At 40.1% G+C, this 27,714-nt stretch overlaps 1 protein-coding gene across 2 annotated transcripts; it reads left to right on the forward strand.

Annotated features, from left to right (window-relative positions):
- On the forward strand, nucleotides 1-27,714 carry ERS1 (ethylene response sensor 1). Of its 2 annotated transcripts, none has more exons than XM_088986716.1 (6): nucleotides 1-415; nucleotides 4,046-4,989; nucleotides 24,830-25,198; nucleotides 25,568-25,834; nucleotides 26,422-26,549; nucleotides 27,067-27,714. In XM_088986716.1, exons 2-6 carry the CDS (start codon nucleotides 4,084-4,086, stop codon nucleotides 27,206-27,208), a joined length of 1,812 nt encoding a protein of 603 aa, XP_088842842.1. In that variant the 5' UTR covers nucleotides 1-415; nucleotides 4,046-4,083; the 3' UTR covers nucleotides 27,209-27,714. The 2 variants fall into 2 exon arrangements, with proteins under 2 accessions (XP_088842842.1, XP_088842843.1); XM_088986717.1 differs by lacking the exon at nucleotides 1-415 and adding an exon at nucleotides 871-962.

Genomic DNA, 27,714 nt, shown 5'->3' on the forward strand with positions numbered 1-27,714 from the left:
AACACTAAACCTATGTCAAACCGTGACAAAGTGGCACTTTTGGGCTCTGAGGTTCATCTTGTTCTGACTTCACTTCACCAATCACCACTTGGGAATGGGACGGTAATAATCGTTTCGTCAGTCGTCAACCGATCATTCTCAGGGTTTTTCTTTGGGTCTCAGCCAATTTGGATTAGTGGAACCCTTAACCCTAGAGTAGAACTGGAAATGACTAATCCACACGTGAGAGTGGCGTTTTAGATTGCAGTTGGGCTTGCAACAGCTGTTTACCACGTGCGCCATTACTACTGTGCGCGTGTAGGTTGCCATCCGTGATACTATGACTCCTTTCCTCAGCAGGCGCCATGGGAGTTCTTCGGTCTTTTCGATTTGATACTGGCATTCGTTCCTGCTCCTCTAGTTCTTCTCTAATTCGGTAAGCCCTTTAATTAGCTCTCCTCTCCCCGATTTTACAGCCAAATTCAAGTTTGTGTAATGCAATTCAAGTTCGTATAGTTTCTCATCATTAGAATTGTAAACATGTTGTGTCTTGACACTTCTGTTCTTTCATATCTTTGTTTTTTTCCTATTTTGTTTTTTTTTTTTGTAGTTTTATTAGATTTTGATTATGTCAGGTTCGAGTAGATGATGACGCTTACTGGGGCTAAGCCTCTTTTCCTTTTTCCTCTTTTAATATGTTAAACGGTTGCGTTTTTAAGCTGGCCTATAAATCAACATTACACCACTAATAATTTGCTTCTTTTGATCTTCAAACCCCATGAGATCACCACAAAAAATTTCGAATAAGTCGTTAAAACATTAAATTATACAAGAAAAAGTAGTATTATTTGTCAGGGGATCTCTATCTCTTACCTCTTGACTCTGGTCTCAGGCTTGTATTTCCCCACTGGTTGATGTTCAATACACAGGCTGCTGGTGCGGTTCCACTAGGCGTTTCTAATATATGATGGATAAAACGAGAGGCAAGACACTGCGAAGTAGCAGAAAATATTTCATAAAATGGTGTTATATTATGGTGAAAGTTACTTAACCTTCTGAAGGGGAGGGTGGAAGGGAAGGATAGTTATAATGTTATATACACATACACCTGCCTACCGGAGATGCCTACCCAAGGGAAAGCTAGTTTCTTCTAGTCTAGTCAAGATAGTCTTTTCTGGTTAGAGGGACTAACCTACTCTCCCACTCTGCAAGTAACTGATTATTCCCTTTAGGTGAGGTGTCTATGCTCGACAAGGTTACCTTAATTTGTTCTACTTCCTCTGAGAGATACTCGCGGCAGCTATAAGAGTGTGTGGGCACCTAAAAAGTATTTAACCGTATGAAATGCCATTTTTGATTTATTTCACTTAATCCGTGAAGAGATGAAATCCCTCATGCCCATTGTTATTTTACCTTTTCTTTGAGAGCTATGGCAGTTGTTGAGTGGACACAGCTTATGGACTTAAACTACTATGATGTATTGGACTTCAACCCATTACACATCCATCTGTCCATACGGGAAATGAGGGAACAGAAGATTATCTGGGATTTTATCTCATCTCCTTTGACCAACCATACCAACTAGTGAGTGGTTGTCCAATTCCAGTATTTGTTCTATTTCCCCAGAAAATGCAAATTCTTTAATTTCTGAGTTGGGTTAGGCATTAAGAGAGAGAGAGAGAGAGAGAGAGAGAGAGATCTGGCACTTTGTTTCTCTCATGTTGTTTCCCACTTGTTCAATTGATCTTCAATGTGGAAACTGGTAAGTGAAAAACAACATGATAAATACTGAGATTGTTCAAAAGGAAGATATTTAAAGAGGAAAGCAATTTGGGGTGAAAAAGAGTCACAGTAGCTTTTGATTTGGAAACAGATGCTATGCAGTTAGTGATGATATTGATCCTGTAAGGAAGCCACCTTTGCTTAAATGCCAAAATCAATGGATAGATCTGCTCTATTACGAAAAGGGCCATGAGACGTACAGCTCTTTGCAAGTTAATAACATATAAGCAAAAGAGCAGCAAATAAAAGAAACCTCCCTACAAAAACAGACCCAGAATTACTTAATAGCTAGAATCATAGTTTTCATGGTGCCAAGGCAAGCCTAGGCGATAGGGGGGGTGCCTAGAGGTGTAAAGTGGGCTGTGTCGAGCCGGCACGGCATGGTCCACAGGCGGCCCGCGCAAAGTGCGGGCCGTGCCGCCCTCCTTGGTGAAAATTTTGGGGGTCGGCCCGGCACGGCCCACGGCCTAGGCCCACGTGGGCCCGTGCTGTGCCGCGGGCCAAGCCTTGGCCCAAGTCGGGCCACGGACCTGGCAAAGCTATTTTTGCCTATTTATTTAAAAAATTGAAAAAAAACTTAAAATTTTAATTTTATATGAATTTTGATGTATACAATTGCTTATATATACAATAATTAAATAAATTAGTATAATAAAATTGAAAAAATTTGTTTATTTTATTAATATATTATATATTATATATTATACATAAATATATGTATATATATATAATATAATATAAATAGTATAGCACGACCCGCTTGATTGTGCCGTGCCGTGCCGTGCTGGTCTGTGGACTTAAAACCCTAGGCCCAGCACGGCACGGACCAGCATGCCGGGCTTGGCACGACCTGTGGGCTGTCGTGCCGTGCCGGGCTGCGGGCGGCCAGGCCCGATTTACACCTCTAGGCCGGGTGCCTTGTCGCCTAGGCGATGGATTTTTTTATGTAAAAAACATAGGTCCCAGGGTAATTTTCTAGGTATCATAACCATATTTCCTTAATAATTATTCATAATTTCCATAGGAAAAGTATAAAGTTCATGGTATGGTAAAGTATAGAAAGTCAACATATTCATGAGAAGAAAAAGAAGAAAGAAAGAAAATTGAAAAAATATAGGGTCTGAACCCTTATTTTTGTTATAGGAAAAGAAGAAAATAAAAAGTAGAAGGTATGGAAGAGAAAGTAGAAGAAAAGAAAAGAGCAATGTTTGTGTTGATTAAACATAACAAATAAGAAAACAATAAAAAATAAATTAGTATATAAGCACACGAAATGAATATTTTAGTTTAATAATGTCTATTTTATAGTTATAATCTTGAAAAATAAATAATAAAAAAGTATTTTATAATAGAAAGTACAAAACTGTTTGGTGATTAGGCGAGGTGAACCTCCAAGGGCACCTTGTCGCCTAGGTGCCCACCTAGGCATGACCTTGACAACTATTTAAACTTTCCTACTAGAAACTTCCTAAAACTATTACAACTTTTTAAGAAACTAAAATAACTGCATTCTAACATGAAAACTAACAACTTAAAACACTTTTGACACATAAAAAGAAAGTGCTACCACTCCATTAACTCAAAAAGATACTCTAAAATGATAAAATCTTCGTATGAAGAGGAATCTGAATGGGTGTTTGTGTGGCCTCTAAAAAGATTGTTGGCCATACTGATAAATTCCCCACATTTGTAGTTTCTTGATGGATTTCTCCTGCTTTTGTTCTTTGCATCAAACAATACTCCATCAAACAAGTGAAATGGAAATTCTGATGTACTGATAAAAAATGACAATTCTGATATCAAACAAATAATGTATGATCAAGGGTGACTGTCAAGTTGTTATAAGGTGGGAAACTGAGGGGGAGGTTCCTTGGTCTTCAGATTCTTTGTGAGAGAAGTCAAAGGCTTAGCTGGTCTGTCGAACAGCTTGTTCAGATGGATCCCCTGGTTAGCTAATTTTCTAGCTGATACTTTAGGTAGAATAGTAAGACAGAAGCTGAGGTGGGGATTGGATTCTAGGTGCAGGGGCCAGCAATGAATGGAGTATTTTCTTTCTCAGTTGTAACATTTGTTAGCCATCTTTGTAGTTTATGTGTTGACATTGACTATACTTGTTCCCTGTTGGTACATTGTGGTACAGCGATTTTTCTTTCTTGCCATTACTGAAATTCTCTTGGATTGTTATTGATGGCAAAAAAGAAAAAAAATGAATGATGATGTATACTTTTAAATTTTAATCTCTGCATGGATCATCCTGACTACCTTATTTCTCTGGTACTCTCAGGAATGTAAGGGCAACATATCAGGGCCGGTTGCTAGAATATGGAGTCTTGTGACTGCATTGAGACACAGTGGCCTGCTGACGAGCTTTTGATGAAATATCAGTATTTATCGGACTTTTTTATCGCCCTTGCCTATTTCTCCATTCCTCTTGAACTTATTTATTTTGTACAGAAATCTGCATTCTTCCCATACAGATGGGTACTAATGCAGTTTGGTGCATTTATTGTTCTTTGCGGAGCAACCCACCTCATAAACTTGTGGACTTTTACAATGCATTCTAAAACTGTTGCAGTGGTGATGACAGTTGCAAAAATTTCTACTGCTTTTGTATCATGTCTAACAGCCCTGTTGCTTGTGCACATTATTCCTGATCTGTTGAGTGTTAAAACAAGAGAGCTATTTCTGAAGAATAGGGCTGAAGAGCTTGATAGAGAGATGACCCTTGTACTCACACAAGAAGAAATTGGAAGGCATGTTAGGATGCTGACTCATGAAATCAGAAGCACACTTGATAGACACACTATATTGAGGACTACTCTTGTTGAGCTGGGTGGTACCTTAGGCTTGGAGGAATGTGCACTTTGGATGCCATCACGTACTGGGTTGAATCTGCAACTCTCACACACTTTAAACCGCCAGATGCCTGTTGGATCTACCATTCCTATTAACCTTCCCATAGTCAATCAAGTTTTTAATAGCAAAGGAGCAATTAGGATACCATATAACTGCCCACTGGCAGGAATCAGACCACCTGCCGGAACATACGTGCCACCTGAGGTTGTTGCTGTACGGGTACCGCTTTTACATCATTCAAATTTTCAAATTAATGATTGGCCTGAGCTCCCTGCAAAAATCTATGCGATAATGGTTTTGATGCTCCCTATTGGCAGTGCGAGAACATGGCATGATCATGAATTAGAACTTGTTGACGTTGTTGCAGACCAGGTTTATGACTCTTCCTTATATATTATTGATTCTTGAATGTAAAATCATCATCTTCATCATCATCATGGTAGGGTGTTAACATCTAGTGGTAGGGTGCTATCAGTTTAGGTTCTCGTTGTATCCAGGTATGTCCATATCCAGGCCATACTATATATGTCAATGGTATTCAGTTTGCAGAAAACAGCAGAAAATAAGATAAAAAGAGAGAGAGAGAGAGAGAGAGGGACAAGTGGGAGAATAAGAGAGGAGAGTAAAAGTAGACTCCCCCCTGGCAGGCAGATTTATTTATAGGTTTCTTATTACACCGAAAGACCATTCTGCCCCTGATTAATTATGGGACAATCAAACTTAAAGTGGGGACAGCTATGTAAGCCCACTCTTATAACATAATGAATAACCAATTTACAATTATACCCCTGATTAAATGACTCTAACAACATACACCTGTTTTGGTCTTGTGTCCGGATCTGAATTAGATGGTTCTATAATTGAGCTTCCAATTAATAAGTACTTGATAATCAACCATAGGGCTGTAAATGAACCATGCTGAAGCCTGAATTCCTGAATTGATTTAAAACAGATTACAAGAACTTTCCAGAGTATAGCAATATAAAGTTCCCAGAATACAAGGAATATCAACCCTCTGTTTTAACACATCCAGCTATAGTTTAGCCCAAAAAAGAGAAGGCCTATCAGCTCCCTGTTTTGCTAGAGTGTCTGCCAGTCCATTTGCTGTCCTTCTAGTCCACCCAAATGTAGAATTAAATCTCTTAGCCAGTAAATCAGTCTCCCTGAATGCAAATCTATACTTCCATGGTGCTGAGTTTACTTGCTTAGCCCAAGAGATGACCAACAGTGAGTCCCCTTCTACTTCCAACTCTCTAGCTTCAAATTGTACTACTAATTTCAAACCTTGCAAGAGTGCCATTATCTCTGCCTGAACTACCCAATTGGTCCTGAGAATAGAGCCACAATTTCTCCATGATGATTTCTGAAAACTCCCCCTATTCCTAGGGGTGAGCAAAAAAAACCGGAAAACTGAACCAACCGAAACTGAACCGAGAAATTGGTTAACCAAATTGGTCGGTTTGGTTTTGGTTAACCTTGTACAAAAACCAACGGTTAAGCGAACCGATCGGTGTATATATATATATTTAATGTGTATATTATATATATTATATTTATATTTATATATTTTTTTAAACTGAATAACCCGCGTCTGTCACTCTGAAAAGGCGTCTGTCTGCCTAGCTCCTGTGCGCCAGGTTAGCCTACTGGTGCCTTTTCAATTTTCATACAAAGAGTAATATATATATATATATATATATATTATTTTTTAAATCGAATAAAAGTGTTGGTAGAGACTTCCATTGAAAATCGAACTATTCATTGAAAGCTCTGCCATCCATCAATTTTCCATTTTTCTTGTCTTTTCCCCATATTGCAAGTGTCAGACTTTTTGACTCTTTTCTCTTTTCTCTTCTCTCTTCTCTCTCTCTCTCTCAGTTTTCTTCTTTTCTAATTTTCTTCTTTTTTTTTATCAATAACAAGAAACTTTATTAAAGATATGAAACTATGTGAAGCTTAGGTACAAAGGGGAGGTAAAAAGACTTTACTCCCCCCCACCAAAGAATACAAGGAAAATTAAAAAATTAGCCCAAAAAGTCAAAACCCTATCCACCCCTTGCTTTGCTAACCCATCAGCAAAAGAATTAGCAGTCCTTTTCACCCAGTTGTAATGAACCACAATATCCCTACTCAGCCAGTTAAATTTATTCTTCTCATTGTTATAACTCCATATTCCGCTGCCTCCCCCCTTTAGCCACCTAATCACCACCTCCGAGTCACCTTCAAGAAGCAAACATCTGATGTTCAACTCCCTTGCTCTTTGGATACCTTCTAGGGATGCGAGGATCTCGGCCCTAAGAGAGTCTCCTACCCCAATTGGGCCTGAGAACATAGCAATAATAGCCCCCGCCTCATTCCTGAATACTCTCCCAATCCCAGAAGGCCCTGGGTTCCTTATACAGCTACCATCAAAATTCAATTTTATGAACCCAGAAGGAGGAGGGGACCACGAAGGACTACAGGTCCTCTTACAGAGGGCAGAGGAGGCTATCTCCTTACAATTTCTCACCACATCAGCCACAGAATAATCTAAAAACAATTCCATAGTTTTCAACCAATGTGCCACCCTTAAAAGGATTAGATCTAATAAGTTTCCAATGGTTCTTTCCTTATCTGAAAATATTCGTGAGTTTCTTTCTTCCCATAGAGACCAAACACACTGCAGCCCTAATGCTTCTCCACAGTCTTCCCTCTCTTCTTCGGGCATCTGAAAAAAGATGGAGAGAACAAGCTTTGGACCATCTTCTAACTTTCTTCTTCTTCAACTCTTCTCAATCTTTTGACACTTCTCACTCTTCTTCTTCGACTCTTCCTATTCTCTACTCCAAACGGCCGTGCGGCCTGCACCAACCGCCAGCATGGCAACACCGACGATTGCCACCTTGCTGGCAAGCAAGGACTGATCCTTGTATCTCTCTTTTCTATCTCTCACCTCTGCTCTCTGCATCTCTGACAAGCTCTTAAGCTCTCACTTCAGGCTCTCTGCGTCTCCGACAAGCAGCAATATCGACACCAACCAGTCCGGCATCGACAGCAACCACCGACGGTTTTAGTGTTTTTTTTTTTAGGGCATAAAAAAAACCAAAAAACCAAACCGTGGTTCCGGTTAACCGGTCGGCCGGTTAACCGATTGCATTGGTTCGGTTTCAGTTTGCATATTTAAAAAACCGAACATATCGGTTCGGTTTGAAAAAATATCCCACGGTTCGGTTAACCGAACCATGAGCACCCCTACCTATTCCAGCCCTCCCTGGGTTCCCAAAGGAGTTGCCGTCAAAGTTCAGCTTCAATTTATTTGGCCCTGGAGGTTTCCAATCCATCTTGATTATTTCTTTATGCATTTCTATTTGTGCCACTTCCTTCCATTTTCTTATTATATTTGTTGAAACATCTTTGAAGATATCTGGTTTTTATTTTTTCAATTACTTCTTCCTTAGATCTGCTCTTCTCAAAGAAAATCCTTTGATTACGTTTTTCCCAAATGGTCCAAATCACAGCTGCTCTTGTTACCCTCCATAAGCATTTTGCCCTTTTTTTCTGTTGCCATAGGGCATTGGATCTAAACAGGCTGACCACATCTTGTGGAGGATTCCACCTGCAGCCAAAGAGTGAGGAAAAGTAATCCCAAATGCAAGATACAAAAGGGCAAGAAATTAGTAAATGAGGAAGGGTCTCACCACTAGCCAAACAGAGGAGAAAGGCACTTTGCTGGCCTTCTTTTCTGGAGCAAGTCACGGGTGTCTTCCTCGCAAAGAGCCTGCACTTTGGGAGGGACAGGCTTACACCAATTTTTTTATTTTTATTTTTTTTGATCAGCAACACAAGAAAAATTTATTATTAATTATAAAAAGGAGTACAACAAGGATTTGTGGGCAAAGATCAAGACCAAAACCACTTTCAATATTTACAGAACATCCCAGAACGTGGACTGTCTCTTAATTCCACGTTTAGCTAGCCCATCTGCCACACTGTTTGCAGATCTTCTAATCCACTTTACTTGGATTATCATATCCTCAGAAACCTGCTTGAAACGTCTGAATTCATTCTTTAATTGCCATATTGCTCTTTCCCCCTTTTCAACCAGTCCACAACAATTTTGGTATCACCTTCAATAATCAATCTATCGATCCCTAATTCTTTAGCTTTCTCCACCCCATACACAGCTTCCAACAGTTCTGATCTCACCACAATAGGTCCTGAAAACATAGCTACAATATTTCCATTTTGCTCCCTGATGACCCCACCAATAACTGAAGGTCCGGGATTGCCCATGCAGCTGCCATCAAAATTTAATTTCTTCCATCCAGCACATGGAGGTGACCAAATCTCAGTTATTTTTTGACTTCTAGATGATGAGTGAGCAATTGATCCCCACGAGCTAGTAGTTCTTCCCTTGTATAATCTCCCACTCCCACTAGCCCTAAGAATAAGGACACAGTGGTGCTTTCCTTTTCCCTCAGCACACCCCCTACACCTGAAGGCCAGGGGTTACCTTGGCTGCTCCCATCAGAGTTTAGTTTGATGGCACCTTCCGGGGGAGGTTTCCATTCTAAAACTCTTTTGTTCCTCTTAGTAGAGGTATTAGCGACTGCTGGCCAATTCCTCCATAGGTCATCAAAAGAAAAATCAGCAAACATATCCAAGGTTTTCAACCAATGGGTTGCTTTTGTCAAAACACAGTCCTTCAACTCAGCCAGGCTTCTTTCCTTTTCTAGGAATATTCTATCATTCCTTTCCTCCCAAACAGTCTATAAGGTAGCTGTGCCAAGACATTTCCACATTATTTTACCTCTCCTCATATGCCATCCAAAAATAGAAGGATTAAATGGCAAGCTTACATCAGATGATTGGGTCCACCTACAACCAAATAAACTAAAGTTCCGATTCCATAACTCTGCAGCAAGAGAACAAGATATCGGTAAATGGAAGCAGTCCTCACTTTGGGCCTTACAAAGGGAACACCAATTCGGGGAAAGACAAAGAAGAGGTCTCTTTCTGCAAGTTTTCCAAAGTATTGATTTTCCCATGGTAAACTTCCCAGCAGAAAACAACAATTTTGGGGGGAATAGGTCTTGCCCAAACTTCTTTAACAGGAAGCTGTTGGGGGTTTAAGCTGAAGCTTAGGGATTTTAAAAAAGAAGCACAAGTAAAGGTACCTTTAGGTAAGGGAGTCCAGACTCTTTCATCAGGTTTTGTGGGGTCTAAACAAACTAATTCAGTTAAATGAAGCAACTCAGTAACACAAGTAAACTCACCGTCCCATAGACCCCTTCGAAACCCAAAGTCCTAGTTTAAGGATAAGGGAAGTAATGGTTCCAAGAGACACTTTGAAATTGGCTCATTTTTGTAAAGGGAAAGGGGGTAGAAGGAAGGGAACCGATCCTTGAGGAGTTGGTTACCCATCCAAATATCCTCCCAGAACCGAATAGAATTACCAAAACGAGCATCATACCTGACAAACCTGAGGAAGCAAGGTAGAATACCATGTATGGCTTTCCAAGGTGTTGTGAGGGTAGCCTGACGAGATATCCCGGAATCCCAACCATTTCCTGAGTATCCATGAATACTTGACACTACCTCATGCCAAAGCCGTTCTCTCTCCCGAGGCCATCTCCATAACCACTTTCTTAAAGAGGGCTTCATTCTTTTGCACCAAGTTTCCTATCCCCAGGCCCCCTTCTTCCTAAGATTTGGTCACTATCTCCCATCTAATTATGTGATCCTTCTTCACCTCCCTTGGTTCCTACAGGAAATCCCTCATGATCTTCTTCAGTTCCTTAGCCTCCCTTTGGGGGATCCTAAAGACAGACAGGAAGTAAGTAGGAAGGTTGGCAAGTGTGGCCCTAATCAAAGTCTTCCACCTATGGAGATGTAGTTCTTTTTCTAGACGAGAATTTACCAAATTTCTCCACAACAGGGGACCGGAAACTGCTTTCTTTAGGGTTAGCTCCTAAAGGAAGACCTAAGTAAGTCAAAGGCCAAGGAGAGATGGCACAACCTAATCACCCCGCAATGGACTCTACCTCCCAGATCTCCAAATTTATTCTAACCAAACAACATTTATCCAAGTTTATCCTCAAATTGGAAGCTTGCTCGAAGTCTTTTATTAAACTTTTAAGGTTGTCCACCTTACTTAACTCATTCCCTTCACAGAAGATAACAATATCATCAACAAACTAAAGGTGGGTAACTGGAATGTCTCTCCTCCTTAATATCCAATCTCTTATTAGGTCCTCCTCATCTGCTTTAGAAATCAGTCCACTGAACACATCAGCAACAAGAGTAAAGAGGAATGGAGAGAGTGGGCCACCTTGTTATAGGCCTATGATGGCTGGAAAGAAGTCCTTCATCGCCCCATTGACTAAGATTGAGTAGTGACAGGACTTTAGGCAACCACTTATCCAATTACACCATTTGTTCCCAAAATTACGCCTTCTTAACACCTCTAATAAAAAAACTCCAATCTACTAAGTCATAGGCTTTTTCCAAGTCTAGTTTGCATACAAAGCCTTGCCTACCAAAATGAACAAGCCTTCATTACTTGTCCCACATCTACCATACCTTCTACCTCCTTGAACCACTTGTGCTCCTTCCTCTTTAAAGAATCTTCACTTACCTCTTGTTTCTCCTGTGGTTCCTCTTCAGCCTCTCCTCTAATACCTTGCAAATCTTCCCCCCAGGTCGAGAAAGTCTTCAAAACACCTGAAACCAACCAACCACATATTTTCCTTCTGGAAAGCAGACCATATGCCTTTCTTTTTCCCTGAAAACTTCACGAGCACCACAAACCTTTCTTTAGTATTCTTCCTACTTTCTGCCACATACCTCCTGCCAATCCCATTACATTCTGTTGATCCTTTGCATTCCAGCTTCAAGCTCAGTTGAGTAACTTCTTCTATGAAAGTCTTAAACCACTCTATCATCTCTTCCCCTACCCATAAAACCAAGCCATTTTCATCTCTCTTATTTTAATAGCTTCTTTCCCCTTCACCCTGAAACTTTCAAAGAGGAACTGCTTTGCTTCAACCTTCAGAACTACACCAAGGCACTGCCTATATGAACTTTCCTTTCTCCATCTCCTTTATTTTTGACAGCGTCCACAATTGGTATTGTCTTGCAGGTTTCAATATGATCCTACTGAGTGCCCACCTTCAACTGGGAATCATGGTCCTTTGAAAAAACACTTCTGGTTGTTGCAACATACTAGTGTCTCCAAGGTATACTTGGTGCACGAAATTTCACTTTCCTCCCCATACTAAATGGCCCTCCTTTAATATTTTCTTTGGGAGGCAAGAAAAATAGGATTTCATTAAAAGGAGGGAGAGATTCCTCGAAGCAAAGAAAATACAAACAAAGAGAGGAGGCGAAGAATAAGGACCCCATACTACTACTACTACTACTACCTAACATCACAATCTTCACGGATCAGTCAACCCCATTGATTACAAAAATGATAAAAACTAAGTGAAGGGATGGGAGATCCATCATATGGATGGCCGAACCATGCAGGGTGGCTAGGCGAAATTTCAAAAAATTTCTTTTTCCCATACAGGAATCCTATTATCTAATTTAGAAAAACTGCATTTTTTAAGGTTCGTTCTTAAAACAAACCGGACCAAATCTGAAACTAAGATTAGGGAGAAGAATACCTTATACAAAATCCACGCAAAAAGCTCCTCCCAACGTAGGTGTTCACGCCCAAAGAGGGTACCAAATCTTTCCTCCACTGAAGATGACACAACTTAGGGTGAGGCAGGATTAGCAAGTGGTTCTTCAGCAAGAACCTCAGATTCTTTAGCAAGAATCGAATAGGGTAGTCTGCATAGCTTCAAGATTTTTTCTTCCACTAAGAAACAATATCAAGATACAATCTTAATCACTCCAAGAGGTGGAGATCAAACATGGTAGGGCGACAAGAGAAGAGAGAGAGAATTGGAAGCAAAAAACAGTAGAACTGTGTATCCATTTTCTAGTTCGCCCTCCTCTTTATATATAACCCTTAAAGAGTCAATCTCCTAATCTGATTAGGAGTTTTTTGATCCAAATCTTCATTTGGATCCGAACTCTTTAAGTGATAAGGATAATCCCTTATCTTATCTGCAGATCAAGATTAACTACTACTAATCAACTTAGAAGTTTCCTGATCCAAATCTCTATTTGGATCTGGACTCTTTAAGTGGATAAGAATTATCCTCTTATCCTATTATGCTGATCCATACCCCGATTCGCCCCCTATTTAATTAATTATATTAAGCCCAATTCAAATTGGGCTTTGGGCTCATTAAGCTTTCAGTCTCACTTCCTTTAATGCTGGCTAGCTTGGCTCTCTTTGTATGGTGTGGGGCCTTATCATTAATCTCTACATAAGCCACATGGGTTTAACCTAGCCTCTGTTACAAGGCCTGGTCGAATTCACTACTGAATACAGTGAACCATTGAGTCCATCAGTATGGGCTCTTAATGGGTCCAACATTTACTAAATGGTCATTGGGTCCAACCATCTTATGAAGGCCCAAGGACTGTAGGCAGATGTGAGATTAGCCCATTAGGTTTATTATCCCTAAATGGTCTTACACTTAACTTCTCAGCCTTTAATGATCAAACACTGCTCGATAAGAGAGGATCTCTCCCTCGGCTGCAAGGTACAGTGTTGCACTCTTTACTCACATGGATCTCGGAAATTAAAACATTTTGCTAACATTTTGTGAAACCATAATATATATGTATATTTCTATATAAATATATTTTGCAAAACAAATTTCAACAAGTTTGAAATCAACTACCAGCAGTTTAGGTTTCCATCAGAGAGAGTGCATTACCTGATCATTCACTTTGTCCAACAAAGGGGTTGATCCTATCACTATGATCACCCACTCAGGTGAAATCTTGGACTGTCCCAACATACCTAGGTTTTGACCCCCTCTAAGGATTTCACTGATTGGCATATCAAAGACAGCCCAATCCGACACCTATTGCAGTTCCATAATCGAGTCTAGGGGTCAGGTGTAACATTCCAGTTTTGCCCATCTATTTCCAAGGTCCAGGGCAATATTGGAATTTGGTCCGGTTCAGGGTTTCAAGAAAACCCACACTGAATGTACCTCAGGTCTCACCCTGACAGCTGAGACAAGCCACCCCAACCCACTTGGCGGCACATCAATGTCAGTCTTGGTAGGATAAATCTCCCCTGATCCATCCAACGACTGTAAAGATTTTAAACTAACACGAGTTTCATAAGTGTCCAGTTCAAGGGTATTACATAGAAACACACCATATAACACGAATCAAATATGTACTTTATTCATTTAAAATAAATGTCATACTGTACATCAAGCTGATTGGAGCTAAGGGCATACACTGTCTAACAACTCCACTTGCACTTAGGTCCAATCGGGTACAAGCTTGAGTCTCATACTGTTCACGTGTTTCTCAAACACTTTCTGTGTCAATGACTTAGTTAATGGGTCTGCCACATTCTCCGCTGATGCTACCTTCTAAATCTGAACATCCCTTCTACCAATAGTGTTGTCGCACAACAATGGTAGGGTTCCCAATTTCTAAGATGAACCACTTCATCCATTAGGCAACATCACTTACGACAATGTGCTCGGCTTGGGTTGTGGACTATTATTCTAACTACACAGGACCCCATCGTGAAGATGTAACCAGATGTAGACATTCTATCATCTGGGTCTGACTAGAAGTCGGTATCAGTATACCCAACGATCTGTAGTGAACTACCATCGAATACCAGACAAAACTCCTTTTGTCCTTCGAAGGCATTTCAATATGTTTTTCACAGTTGTCCAGTGCTCTTCTCGTGGGTTAGACTGGTATCTGCTTACCACACTCACGGCTTGAGCAATGTCTGGCCGAGTGCACAGCATGGCATACATGATGCTCCCTACGACCGAGGCACAGGGAACCTCTCTCATGCCCTCAATCCTTGGGAGTCTTGGGAGACATATCGTTGGAGAGAGTGACTCTATGCATAAAAGGAATATTTTATTTCTTGGAGTTTCCCATGCTGTATCTCTTGACAATCTTGTCAATGTAAGTAGATTGGGATAATCCTATTATCGTCTTCGATCTATTTCTATAGAGTCGAAGTCCCAAGATGTAAGAGGCTTCTCCAAGATCTTTCATGGAGAATTGTTGTGAAGGCCATACTTTCACCGTAATTGATATTCCTACATCATTCCCAATGAGTAGAATGTCGTCTACATATAGAAGCAAGAAAGTAACTTTATCTCTCACTGTCTTCTTGTAAACACAGGGCTCATCCGAATTCTACTCAAAGTCAAACTGTTTGACAGTAGAGTCAAATCGGATGTTCCAGCTCCTAGAAGCTTGCTTAAGTCCATATATAGATCGATTAAGTTTACACACCATGTGTTCCTGACCTGCAGCTAGGGAACCTTGCGGTTGCTACATATAGATATCTTTAGTAAGATCTTCATTCAGGAATGCGGTTTTGACACCCATTTTCCAAATCCCGTAATCATGGTATGTTGCTACAACTAACAAAATCCTAATGGATTTAAGCATGGCCACGGGCGAAAATGTTTCCTCATAGTTGATTCCCTATTTTTGAGTGTTTCCTTTCGCCACAAGACAAGCCTCGTATGTCTCAATCTTATCATCGGGGCCCTTCTTTCTTTTATAGATCCATTTGCAATCAATTGCTTTCACCCCAGGGGGTGGATCTACTAGAGTCCAGACTCCATTGGTCTCCATTGAGTCCATCTCAGCTCTCATGGCATCTACCCACTTCAAGGAATCTATGTCCAACATAGCTTCTGTATAAGTCATGAGATTCTCCTTACTAATCGTGGCTTCCATCAAGTTACTTTCTTGGTCATAGCCGTAACAAACCGGAGGCCTGGATACCCGGGTAGACCTTCTAGGTTGGTTATTATCTGGAGCCTGTGGGACATCTCCCACTACCCATGAGCTCTCCTCATCAAGAACAACTTCCTGATGATGATTGTTCAGGATGTAATTTTCTTTCAAGAAATAGGCATTTCAATTGCAAAACAGCTTTTGCTCTTTTGGGTCATAAAATAAATACCCTACAGAGCCTTTGGGGTAGCATACAAATAGGTAACGACTGATCTTGGATTCCAATTTATCAGCACTTGTTCTTTTAACATGTGCTGGATAACCCCCCAAATCTTCAAGTGTCTTACACTTGGAGTCTTAGGAACGGATTTGGTTGGAACCTGATTCAGCACGTATATCGCAGTCTCTAATGCGTACTCCCAAAAGGATATAGGTAGTTCCGAGTGTATGATAAGTGATTAGACCATATCCAATAGAGTCCGGTTCCTCCTCTCTGACACACAATTTAATTGTGGTGTAACAGGAAGAGCTAACTGTGGAACAATCCCATTGTCCCTTTAGTAGTCCCTAAATTCGTTGGAGAGATATTCGCCTTCTCAATCTAATCAAAGGGCTTTGATCTCTCCCTAACTGTTTCTTAACCTCTTGCTTGAACTCTTTGAACATTTCAAAGGATTCAAACTTGTGTCTCATTAGGTATACGTAATCATACCATGAATGATCATCCGTAAATGTTATAAAATAAACGTGTTGGTTACGCGTCCTAACATTCAGGGGACCACATACATCAATATGTATCAGGTCAAGCGTGCCTGTAGATCTTTCAGGCTTATCTATAAATGGCCGTTTTGTCATCTTACCCTTAAGGCAAGGTTCACTGGTTGGAAGACCTTCTACAGTTAGAAAATTCAAAGGACCATCCTTTACCAACCTTGTGATACGATCTGTGTTAATGTGGCCAAGTCGGTAATGCCACAGACACATGGGATTAACTATTTCACGTATTCTCTTCTCGGAGATTATTTCCAACGTAGTTTCGGTTAAGTTTGTTTCTAGAGAATGATGGAGAATATAGAGACCATTCTCGAGTTCTCTGTAAGTGAGGAATTTGTTATTCTGTTTGATAGCAATCACATTACTAAATAAAATAGAATAACCATTCAAACACAACTTTGAGACAGAAATCAAATTTCTTAAATTCGGTACATAAAGACAATCTTTAAGTACAATAATTCATTCTCTGAAAACTAATTCTACAATTCCTATAGTTGTAGCTGCAACTGTTGTAGAAGTCCCCAAGTAGAGTGTAACTTCTCCGTCACTCGACCTTCTGCTTGTCTTGAATCCCTGCAATGTGTTACATGCATGAGTTGAAGCCCCAGAGTTAATACACCAGGAAGCAAAAGTGACCAACAAATTGGTCTCTATGACAAAAGATTCAAAATTACTTTGTTTCTTGGTTTCCAGGTATTGAGGGCAATTCCTCTTCTAGTGGCCGATCTGTTTGCAAAAGTGGCAAGCATTTGATGTCTTGTCCTTCTGCTTTTTAGGTTTGCTAACCTTTTTCGTAGGCTTTTTCTTTGCCTTCCTCTTCTTCTTGCCCGACTTTCCACTTTCAGCAAGCATGGCTATGGGCTTATCTTTCTGTATCAGTTCTTCAACCCTCTACAACATATTGTTGAGTTCCTAAAGGCTAACATTTATCTTATTCATATTATAATTCATGATATATTGATTGAAGAAGGGAGGCAAAGAGTTTAGGATGACATCAACTTTGGTGACATGACCAAGCCCTAAGCCGAGAGCCTCTAATTCATTGATGTACCCATCATCTTTACACAATGGCCATGAATCATCAGGCTTTTAGTCATTTTAGCGGTCATAAACAACTTTAAGACCTTCTATCAAGTAGAACGATTTTGCTCTTCATACATGGTCTTTAGACTATCCAAGATATCCTTGGACACTTTGATCTGATCGGGTTATCTGTATCGGATTGTCGAGGGAGGCTATGATGTAGCATTGGGCAAGAGAGTTCTTCTCTTCTCATTCTTGATATTCCTTCCTATGGGCCTCAGAACCCTATCACCCAGACAATCTGGAGCAAGGTTTTTAGCAACCTTGTCCAATTTCTCGGACGTTAAAGCCAACATAAGGTTATGGAACTAGTCAACATAGTTTGGGCCCTTAAGCTTATTATCGTCCAACAATTTGGCGAATTGTTCGTTTGCCATTTATGATAAAGGGCAAAGCAAATTATTAGTCCACAATCTATGTTCCATTTCTATTTATTCATCTCTGAGATTTCCCTCCCATCGCAATGACGGAGACTGCGGTTATGTCTCTAGAAATGTGGGAAATCACATACAGTGCATGGTGCCAACTGTTTCAGTTGCATAACCCCACCACCTTCTGTGAAGGATCATATCCATTCATCTTATGAGCTTTTCGGCCTCTGTTAGACAATGTTCATTGGCATTTTAGGTTAAACCTTCCTGTCCAGTAAGTGTTTACCCATCATATTTGTGAACACCAAGGCACCATGAGAGAGTCTTCCGTTTTAGGATAGGCCCCTCCCACATTGGTTTATGACGCCCTATCATCTTATGAAACAATCCAACAGATTCACCAGCAAATGGATAACCTAATTTTATGGTGTATCTCCTCATTATTGATAAGCCCATCTTCATGCTAATGATGGAAGGCCTTTAGAGAGTTCATCATATGAATCTCCTTACTGGTTTGAACTCTACTTTCATTGCATTAGTCCCAAAAAAGGAGGGTGCTTGCCACTCGAAGGAGTTCAGACCCATCAGCTTGGTTAATAGCCTATACAAAATCATTGCCAAGGTTCTCTCGCACAAAATTAGAGAGGTTCTCTCCACAATTGTCTCCCCTAACCAAGGTGCATTTGTGAAGAAAATGCAAATTGTGGATCAAATACTAATAGCAAATGAGAGTGTGGAAGATTTCAAAAGAAATGGGAAGAAAGGGTTGGTATGTAAATTGGATATAGAAATGGCTTATGACCTGGTTGATTGGTCTGTGTTGTTGGAAGTGCTTGGGTCCTTTGGTTTTGGGCAAAGGTGGTGTAAGTGGATAGAAGGGTGCATTAGGACTTGTCTCTATTCCATTTTGGTGAATGGTAGGGTGGTGAACCATTTCCCAGCTACTAGGGGTATTAGGCAAGGGGACCCCCTATCCCCCTTTCTTTTTACCCTGATTGCTGAAGTTTTGGGGAGGATTATGGAGAGGGCAGATTCTAGGGGTCTAGTAAGTGGTTGGAAAGTTGGGAGGGATGGAATTCAGATCACTCATTTACAGTTTGCAGATGACACGATTCTGTTTTGTGGAGGGGAGGAGATAAGGTGGGTTAGAAACTTAAAATGGGTGATTAATGTCTTTGAACATGTGACCAACCTCAAAGTCAACTTTGATAAGAGTTGTGTGATTGGTGTTAATATGAGGTTCGAAGAGGTGGAAGAAAGGGCCCAAATATTGGGATGCAAGATTGCACAGTGGCCTCTGAAATATCTGGGACTTCCCTTAGGGGATAATCCTAGTAGAAGGGACTTTTGGAATCCAGTGATTGAGAAATTCACAAAAAGGCTAGCTTCATGGAAAAAAAAACTATCTATCTTTGGGTGGTAGGAAAACATTGATTAAAGCAACCTTGGCAAACCTCTTGATATATTTTCTATTTGTGTTTAAGATTCCTGAGGGAGTGTGTAGGGAGTTGGAGAAATTCATGAGAGATTTCCTATGGGAACCTGGGGAGGAGAAAAAGGATCATAGAGTTAGGTGGGATTTGGTAAATAGAGCTAAAAAGGATGGTGGTCTTGGCTTAGGTAACTTGTAGAAGAAGAATGAAGCCTTGTTTGGGAAATGGTTATGGAGACTGGCGAAGGACAAGGATAATCTGTGGGCTAAAATAGTCCTAAGTATTCATGGGCAAGAGGCAAATGGTTGGGGCATGGGTGTTTCATCTAGGGCTACAAGAGCTTCTCCCTGGAAGTCGATTCATACTATTCTTCCATCCTTCCTTCCTTTTATCAAGTATGACCTTTGCTTTGGTAATTCTGTAAGATTTTGGGAACACATCTGGGTGGGTAACTCACCTTTGAAAGAGCTGTTTCCTTCTTTGTTCTCTCTCTCTCAAGGTTTAAAAATGAGCCTGTTGCTACTTTCCTAACCTATTCTACTTCTGGCCCTGTTTGGAACTTGGGCTTCTAGAGGCCTCTTAGAGACTCTGAATTGGATTCCATTCGGCCCTTGATCCTCCTTTCCCGGCTCCGGAAGTTTGGGGTAGACCAATTCCTCCCAGAGTATGTGCTTTATGCTGGGAAGCTATCCTAGGAAAGTGTAACACTTGTGACTTACTTCAAAAGAAAAGGCCAAGATGGTGTTGGCACTGGTGTATCTTATGTAAGAGGAATGGTGAGAGCTGTTATCACTTATTTGTTTCCTGTCCTTTTGTTTCAGAAATCTGGTATTGGTTTTTCTCTCTTTTTGGTTGCAGGTGGCCCATTCCCCCAAGTGTACTAAGCTTGTTTAACTCTGTTCTAGTGAGGGGTTTGAAAAAAGAGAGGTAAGATCTTGTGGAGATGTGTAAGAGCAGCTGTATGTTGGTCAGTGTGGGAGGAAAGAAATCAACGAACATTCCGGGAAAAAGAAAGGAACAAAGAAGCCATCATTGATTTTATCTACATTAGGGCGGTTCATTGGGTCAAGTCTACAGAGCTTTTTGAAGGTATCTCAGCAGGAGACATCATTAGAAATTGGAAAGAAGTTGCTTGGTTTGCTCGGCTATTTAATGCTACTATTCCAACTTGGTCTCCTCCTCCAATTATGGGGTTCAGTAAATTGAATTTTGATGGTAGCAGCGAAGGGAACCCAGGCCTTTCAGGTATTGGAGGAGTGTTTAGGGATGAAGAAGGTCGAATTATGGCTATGTTTTCAGGGCCTATAGGCTGGGGGGGATTCTCTGAGAGCTGAAATTTCAGCAGTATTAGAAGGAATTAAAAGAGCCAAACAGCTGAATATCAGGAAGCTGTTGGTGGAGGGTGATTCTAAACTAGCTATTAACTGGCTGCAGAAGGAAGAGGCTAGTTTATGGAAGTTTTCAAATGAAAAAAAGAAAAATTTCCAGCTCACTTAAGACATGCAAATTCAGTTTCAGTGGTCCAAGAGGAGCGCCAATTCTTTTGCAGATTATCTAGCTAAACAAGGGGTGGGAAGAACTAGTTTCTTTTGGGCTGTATTGTAATGTGATGTTTTTTGGGTGGGATAAGAGATTTTATCCCCTTCTTGTTGTATCTTTTCCATATTCTTTTATTAATAAAAGCTTCTGTTATTGATAAAAAAAATATTTTGCTGGTGGGAACGAGTAATTGCGCCCTAGTTCTTTATTTAGGTCAAACCAAAGTGGCTCCCACAGACTTTCTTAAAGTCAGATTCAGATGGGCCCTAAACGGGCTAGGGTTCTACACGGTTCCTTTGCGGAGGAAGCTGATGTGGGGCTCATCAAGAAGGGAGATCATCCAATGATCTTAGGAACACCATGGCAATGATGTGTATTCAGCCATGGTGTGTGAAAGAGCCACTGGCAAATTAACATGGGCCAAGTGCTTATGGTCCATGTACGTAGCACATCACACATCGTACATCATATGCACGAAACAAATACATAATTGATCTAGCAATTAAATCAATTGTAAAACCTTAAATTAATCAAGTTAAATCAATATCAGCCCATTAAATCCCATAATATTATCATATAACATTATCTAGGTTTATGGGCTGAACTGCAAAAGGCAGTTTGACCCATATAGCAATTATGCTGAAAATGGGCTAATGCAGTTTTAACTTGTCAAAACTAGGTTTTACAGGGTGGGTCGAATTGCATCTTGTAATGGGCCATCAAACCCTTGGCTCAAATCAGAATTTGGGGCTGAGAATAGACCCCTATTGAACCATAGGTTCGGTCCAACCAGTTTGGACCAATCTTGGGCCAAATCGGCCTAGGGTTTGGTGTCCATTGCAAGATCCAATTCAAAATTGTGATATGAAATTAATTACATCCGATTAAAGACAATCAAGAATCAGCAAGAATGCATATTAGTGGGTTGTACGTGTGATTTCATACCTACAAAACAAAGGGTTAATTGCAGATAGTGAAATCATTATCTGCAAATCGCAGATTGCAGTTTCTCAAACTGCAAAATGTCTTTTCTTCTTCCATGCGTTCCAACAAGTCTTCAGGCGTAAAAAAACAGAAAAACCTAATTTGCTATTAATTACATCACATCAAATCCTATATATTTTGTCAAAAAAAATTATTTACAGACCAAAATGAATGGAATAAAAATTTGTAGGGTGCGCAAATCCAACCACCTTTAAAGAATTTGATCTCCATCACACGATAACCCAAGATTTCAAGAAACAATTATAAAACCATTCTATAATCATTACAGAATAATAAAGAATTAAATTCAGATCTACACGCCCATTACTGTGAACCAATTTCTCAGAAAAACAGTAAACTTGTGCAAATCAGGTAGAACAATTTTTGCTCATTTGTGGTGGTTCAGATCTGTTCCAGATTTGGTTCAAGACTTGAACCTGGCTTTGATACCACTGAAGGGATGGGAGATCCATCATATGGATGGCCGAATCATACAGGGTGGCTGGGCGAAATTTCAAAAAGATTTTCTCCCATCTAGGAATCCTATTCCCTGATTTAGAAAAACTGCATTTTTCAAGGTTCGTTCTTGAAACAAACCGGACCAAATCTGAAACTGAGATTAGGGAGAGGAATACCTTATACAAAATCTACGCAAAAAGCTCCTCCCAACGTAGGTGTTCACGCCCAAAGAGGGTACCAAATCCTTTCTCCACTGAAGATGGCACAACTTAGGGTGAGGCAGGATCAACAAGTGGTTCTTTAGCAAGAACCTCTGATTCTTCAGCAAGAATCGAACAGGGTAGGGCGGCAAGAGCAGAGAGAGAGAATTGGAAGCAGAAAGCAATAGAACTGTGTATCCATTTTCCAGTTCACCCTCCTCTTTATATATAACCCTTAAAGAATCAATCTCCTAATCTGATTAGGAGTTTTTTATCCAAATCTTTATTTGGATCTAAACTCTTTAAGTGATAAGGATAATCCCTTATCTTATTTGCAGATCAAGATCAGCTACTCCTAGTCAAATTAGAAGTTTCCTAATCCAAATCTCTATTTGAATACGGACTCTTTAAGTGGATAAGAATTATCCTTCTATCCTATTATGCTGATCCATACCCAGATTCGCCCCCTATTTAATTAATCATATTAAGCCCAGTTCGAATTGGGCTTTAGGCCCATTAAGCTTTCAGGCTCACTTCCTTTAATGCTGGCTAGCTTGGCTCTCTTTGTATGGCGTGGGACCCTTATCATTGATCTCCACATAAGCCACATGGGTCCAGCCTTGCCTCTGTTATAAGGCCTGGCCGAATTCACTGCTGAATACAATGAACCCCTGAGTCCATCAGTATGGGCTCTTAATGGGTCCACCATTTACACTAAATGGTCATTGGGTCCAACCATCTTATGAAGGCCCAAGGACTGTGGGCAGATGTGAGATTAGCCCATTAGGTTTATTATCCCTAAATGGTCTTGCACTTAACCTCTCAGCCTTTAATGATCAAATACTGTCCGACAAGAGAGGACCTCTCCCTCGGTTGCAAGGTACAATGCTGCACTCTCTACTCACATGGATCTTGGGATTTAAAACCTTTTGCAAACATTTCGTGAAACCATAATATATATGTATATTTCTATATAAATATATTTTGCAAAACAAATTTCAACAAGTTTGAAATCAACTACTGGCAGTTTAGGTTTCCATTAGAGAGAGTGCATTACCTGATCATTCACTTTGTCCAACAAAGGGGCTGATCCTATCACTATGATCACCCACTCAGGTGAAATCTCGGGCTGTCCCAACATACCTAGGTTTTGACCCCCTCTAAGGATTTCACTGATTGGCATATCAAAGACAGCCCAATCCGACACCTATTGCAGTTCCATAATCGAGTCTGGGGGTCAGGTGTAACATTCCAGTTTTGCCCATCTATTTCCAAGGTCCAGGGCAATACTGGAATTTGGTCTATTTCAGGGTTTCAAGAAAACCCACACTGCATGTACCTCAGGTCTCACCCTAGCAGTTAAGGCAAGCTACCCCAACCCACTTGGCGGCACATTAGTGTCGGCCTTGGTAGGATAAATCTCCGTAGATCTATCCAACGGTTGTGAAGATTCTAAACTAACACGAGTTTCATAAGTGTTCAGTTTAAGGGTATTACACAGAAACACACCAATATAACATGAATCAAATATGTACTTTATTCATTTACAATAAATGTCATAATATACATCAAGCTGATCGGAACTAAGGGCATACACTGTCTAACACTAAGGCCCTTAAAAGGTTTACAGATTGAAGCCCACCGAAAACAGGCATTGAGACACCACTCAAATTCACTGCAAACCACCTTGACAGATCTGCATTTGTCAGAAGTTCTATTGTCCTCTTTCCTAATAGACCAACTAAACTATTAATGAAATTTTAGTAGTTCAAGGTTTCTCATTTTTCTTCACTGAAAAAAAAATGTTTCAGTCTTTTTAGGGAGGACTCAACTATGAACTATTGATATCACCAAATTATCCATCCATTCAGTTTCCCCTGGAGTCCTCTGTGTGTCATGCTCTTCTAATTTGATAGATTCCTCTGGACAAACTTGTCTACCCAAGAAAGAGCAACCCATACAGCCATACCTGGGGCCTTACTCGCTTAAGCAGACCTATTCTCTTTCACATCTATCTTCTTATAAATCATGACCGTATCCACTTTTTCTCCATTGATTCTAAGGCTCTTCTCTTATCCTTGAATCATACTCAGCTCTTCTGATTTGATAAGATTCTTCCGCACAAACTTCTCCCCAAAAAATAACAACCTATACCTATGTCCTTGCTTGCTTAGCAGACCTATCAACAATTTCTTTCACATTCACTTCTTATCAATCATGATTGTCTTATCCACTTATTGGAGAATTGATTCTGAGGAGGCTCTTCACCTATGAAATTGCCTTGAAATCATACTTATCTGGCATTGCCCTATAATTTTTCTCCTTTATTAATGCTCCTCAGTTAATGGATTACCACACTCCTTCACTTCACTGTATTTTTTCCATCAACCCCTAAACATACTTCATTCCTACACTTGGAAGTAATTTTTTTTTTTCACAGAATTTGCATGGTGAACCTCCTAGGATAACTTTTATCACAATTTTTATTATTTTTTTTAATTTTAGAACCATTTTCTTCTTGTTGTAGGTTGCGGTGGCTCTTTCACATGCTGCAATTCTAGAGGAGTCTATGCGGGCCCGAGATCAGCTCATGGAACAGAATATTGCCCTTGATTTAGCTCGACGAGAGGCAGAGGCAGCTATTCATGCTCGCAATGATTTTTTGGCTGTTATGAACCATGAAATGCGGACACCGATGCATACAATTATCGTTCTGTCCTCCTTACTTCTAGAAACTGAACTAACTTCAGAGCAAAGAGTGATGGTAGAGACTGTGCTAAAGAGTGGCAATCTTCTGGCTACACTCATTAATGATGTTTTAGATCTTTCAAGACTTGAAGATGGAAGCATGGAATTGGATATTGGAACATTCAACCTCCATGCAGTTTTCAGAGAGGTATCTACTTCTTGTCTAGTACTTTTCTGCCATTCCACTTTGTTCTGTGCCATGCAGTACGCTGCTTCTGGGTATTCCCTAGCATGAGCATGAAATGACATTTCAGGATCCATATTCATAAGGGTGTGGCTGAAGTTTTAATGCCAGCTTTAAGCCTGACAAAACCCTTTTTTATATGGGCTTGGGATTGGCGGTGCAGGATGAACTCAACACTAATGGAGTTATTTTCAGTATTGAATTATGAGACTTAAAACATCAGTCTATTATCCCCATTCCAGCATGCAGATATGCCCACTGCCACACACACACATGTCAAGGATCATCTTTGTGGTAGTATTCTTGATTTTCTTTTCTTGATCTATGGTGTAGGTCATTAATCTGGTAAAGCCTATTACATCTGTAAAGAAATTGTCGATGTCATTGATATTGGCCCCGGATTTACCTGTATATGCTGTTGGTGATGAGAAACGGCTTATACAAGTCATCTTAAATATCATGGGCAATGCTGTCAAGTTCACGAAGGAGGGTTATGTTTCCATTACAGCTTCCATTGTCAAACCAGAGTCTCTGAGGGACTGGCGAACTCCTGAATTCCATCCAGTATCAAGTGATGATCACTTCTATTTACGTGTGCAGGTTGGTGGATATTATAGTATTCTTTCATTCAATTTAATTTGAGATCTTGTGTCTATTGCATGTCTTAAAATGGTGGTAGATTTCTACAAGACCAAGGCATCCATTAGGATGTTATTAGCTAGAGTTGGAAATCTAGGTATGGCGGGATAATTTTTTAGTATTGAACTATGATCCGAGGTAGGGACCATTACTTGGTGTAATGGTAAAATCTTGGGCTTGCAAGTGTGAGAATGCAGGTTTGAGTCTGAGAATGCCCACTTTGAGCAAAAAAATTACCAAAGGTTAGGACCGTATCAGTCTATCTGGGGCCAACATTGGGTAATGGCCTTTTAAATGTGATCTGAGCTGATCTAACACCTACCTTATCTTCATGATTTCCTCAAATATTCATGTCAAAAACCAGTCATGGTATCCATGTCAGCATCAATAACCTGATTTTGGAACATAAGTCGTCATATCTATAATTTCTATATATCTATCTCCCCTGTTCAGATGACAAATGATTGGGGGCATTTGATGAAATGCTAGCAGCTAGCAACTCCCTTATTGATAAAAAAAGTAAAAAGCTAACAACTCTCTTACTGCAGGTCAAAGATTCTGGTTGTGGAATTAGTCCACAAGAAATTCCACTTCTTTTTACCAAATTTGTTCAATCTCAAAGTGGACCTAGTCGAAGCAATGTTGGTACAGGGCTTGGACTTGCCATAAGTAAAAGGTATTACCAGACAATTCAATAACCATCATACTTCCAAAGAGTTACGTGAAATATTTTTTGTTTCTTCCAAGCTTTATATAGGTGCTGAAAAAGAATTTTAATGAACTTAGGTGGCAGAGCTTGATGCTTGACTACTATTGGATTGTTGTGGCTACGTGTAAAGTATTAAGCTATATATTTCTAGTAGTTTTCTGGTACCAAAGCTTTTTAATACTGATGAAGTTTTACTACAAACTATTTTATATAATAACAGCGGAGCCACCAAATTAGGCCTATAATAGCAGCAGAGTCACCAAATGGGGCCTCTTAATTTTTTTCCCTTTTTTTTTTTTTCTGATCAGTAACTTTCATAGGCCTCTTAATTTTTCAAAGGTGTTTTTGAACAGTAACTAAGAGGGCTACTATCATTGAATTGTAGGCCTCTTGATTATTTCTCTAGTTCTCTCTGTTGTACGCATTTAGGATATTTATGTTGAATGCCTGGAAATTATCTCACCTTTGATACAATTTGATTCAGGTTTGTAAATCTCATGAAAGGTCATATTTTGATTGAAAGTGAGGGTTTGGACAAAGGTTGTACCGCTACCTTCATAATGAGGCTTGGCATCTGCAATGATCTAAATGAAGAATCTGGGCAACTCATTGTTGCTAGAACTTAGTGCAACAAGGAAATGCTGATCTTGTTGGACAAACAGCATTCCTTAAGATTATCGCAGGGTAGCATCTTCTCTTCATCAGGTATCAAAGAAAATGGGTAGTTGCCTGCAAAACAGATGTTCTACTGGTGGACCTCTCATTGGCAATGGGTTTCCTTTTTGTAAAGGTTGAAACTTGTCCAAGGGGCGAATGTAATATCAGCAAGGCAGCAGTTGAGTGAAGAGGGATTGTTTAATCTTCGGTTCTTGGGAAACACAAAAATCAGCTTACAAATAATTGCATTGTGTGTTGGGATTAGTGGCATGTATAAAGGACGTGTTGTATTTTGTACCGGAACAATACCAAATGACTAGGGGAGGAAAAATGATACCAGTAGTTGATACTTGATAGAATCATGCCATGCATCAAAACATATTTTTTTTCTCAATTCATTGGAGTCGGTGCACGCATATGTAAACCAAATTTGCTTTTTGAGTAAGCAAGATGAAACGGTTGGATTTTTTTCTCA

The sequence above is a fragment of the Nelumbo lutea genome, chromosome 4 (assembly GCF_056320005.1).
Source record: "Nelumbo lutea isolate HS-2025 chromosome 4, American lotus-T2T, whole genome shotgun sequence".
NCBI lineage: Eukaryota > Viridiplantae > Streptophyta > Magnoliopsida > Proteales > Nelumbonaceae > Nelumbo > Nelumbo lutea.

Excerpts from the sequence above, each read along its gene's own strand:
- ERS1 (XM_088986716.1), top strand. The coding sequence starts at position 4,084 with ATGGAGTCTTGTGACTGCATTGAGACACAGTGGCCTGCTGACGAGCTT. Across the intron at positions 4,990-24,829 it reads TTGACGTTGTTGCAGACCAG|GTTGCGGTGGCTCTTTCACA; the intron begins GTTTATGACTCT and ends TTCTTGTTGTAG. Across the intron at positions 25,835-26,421 it reads ACTTCTATTTACGTGTGCAG|GTCAAAGATTCTGGTTGTGG; the intron begins GTTGGTGGATAT and ends CTCTTACTGCAG.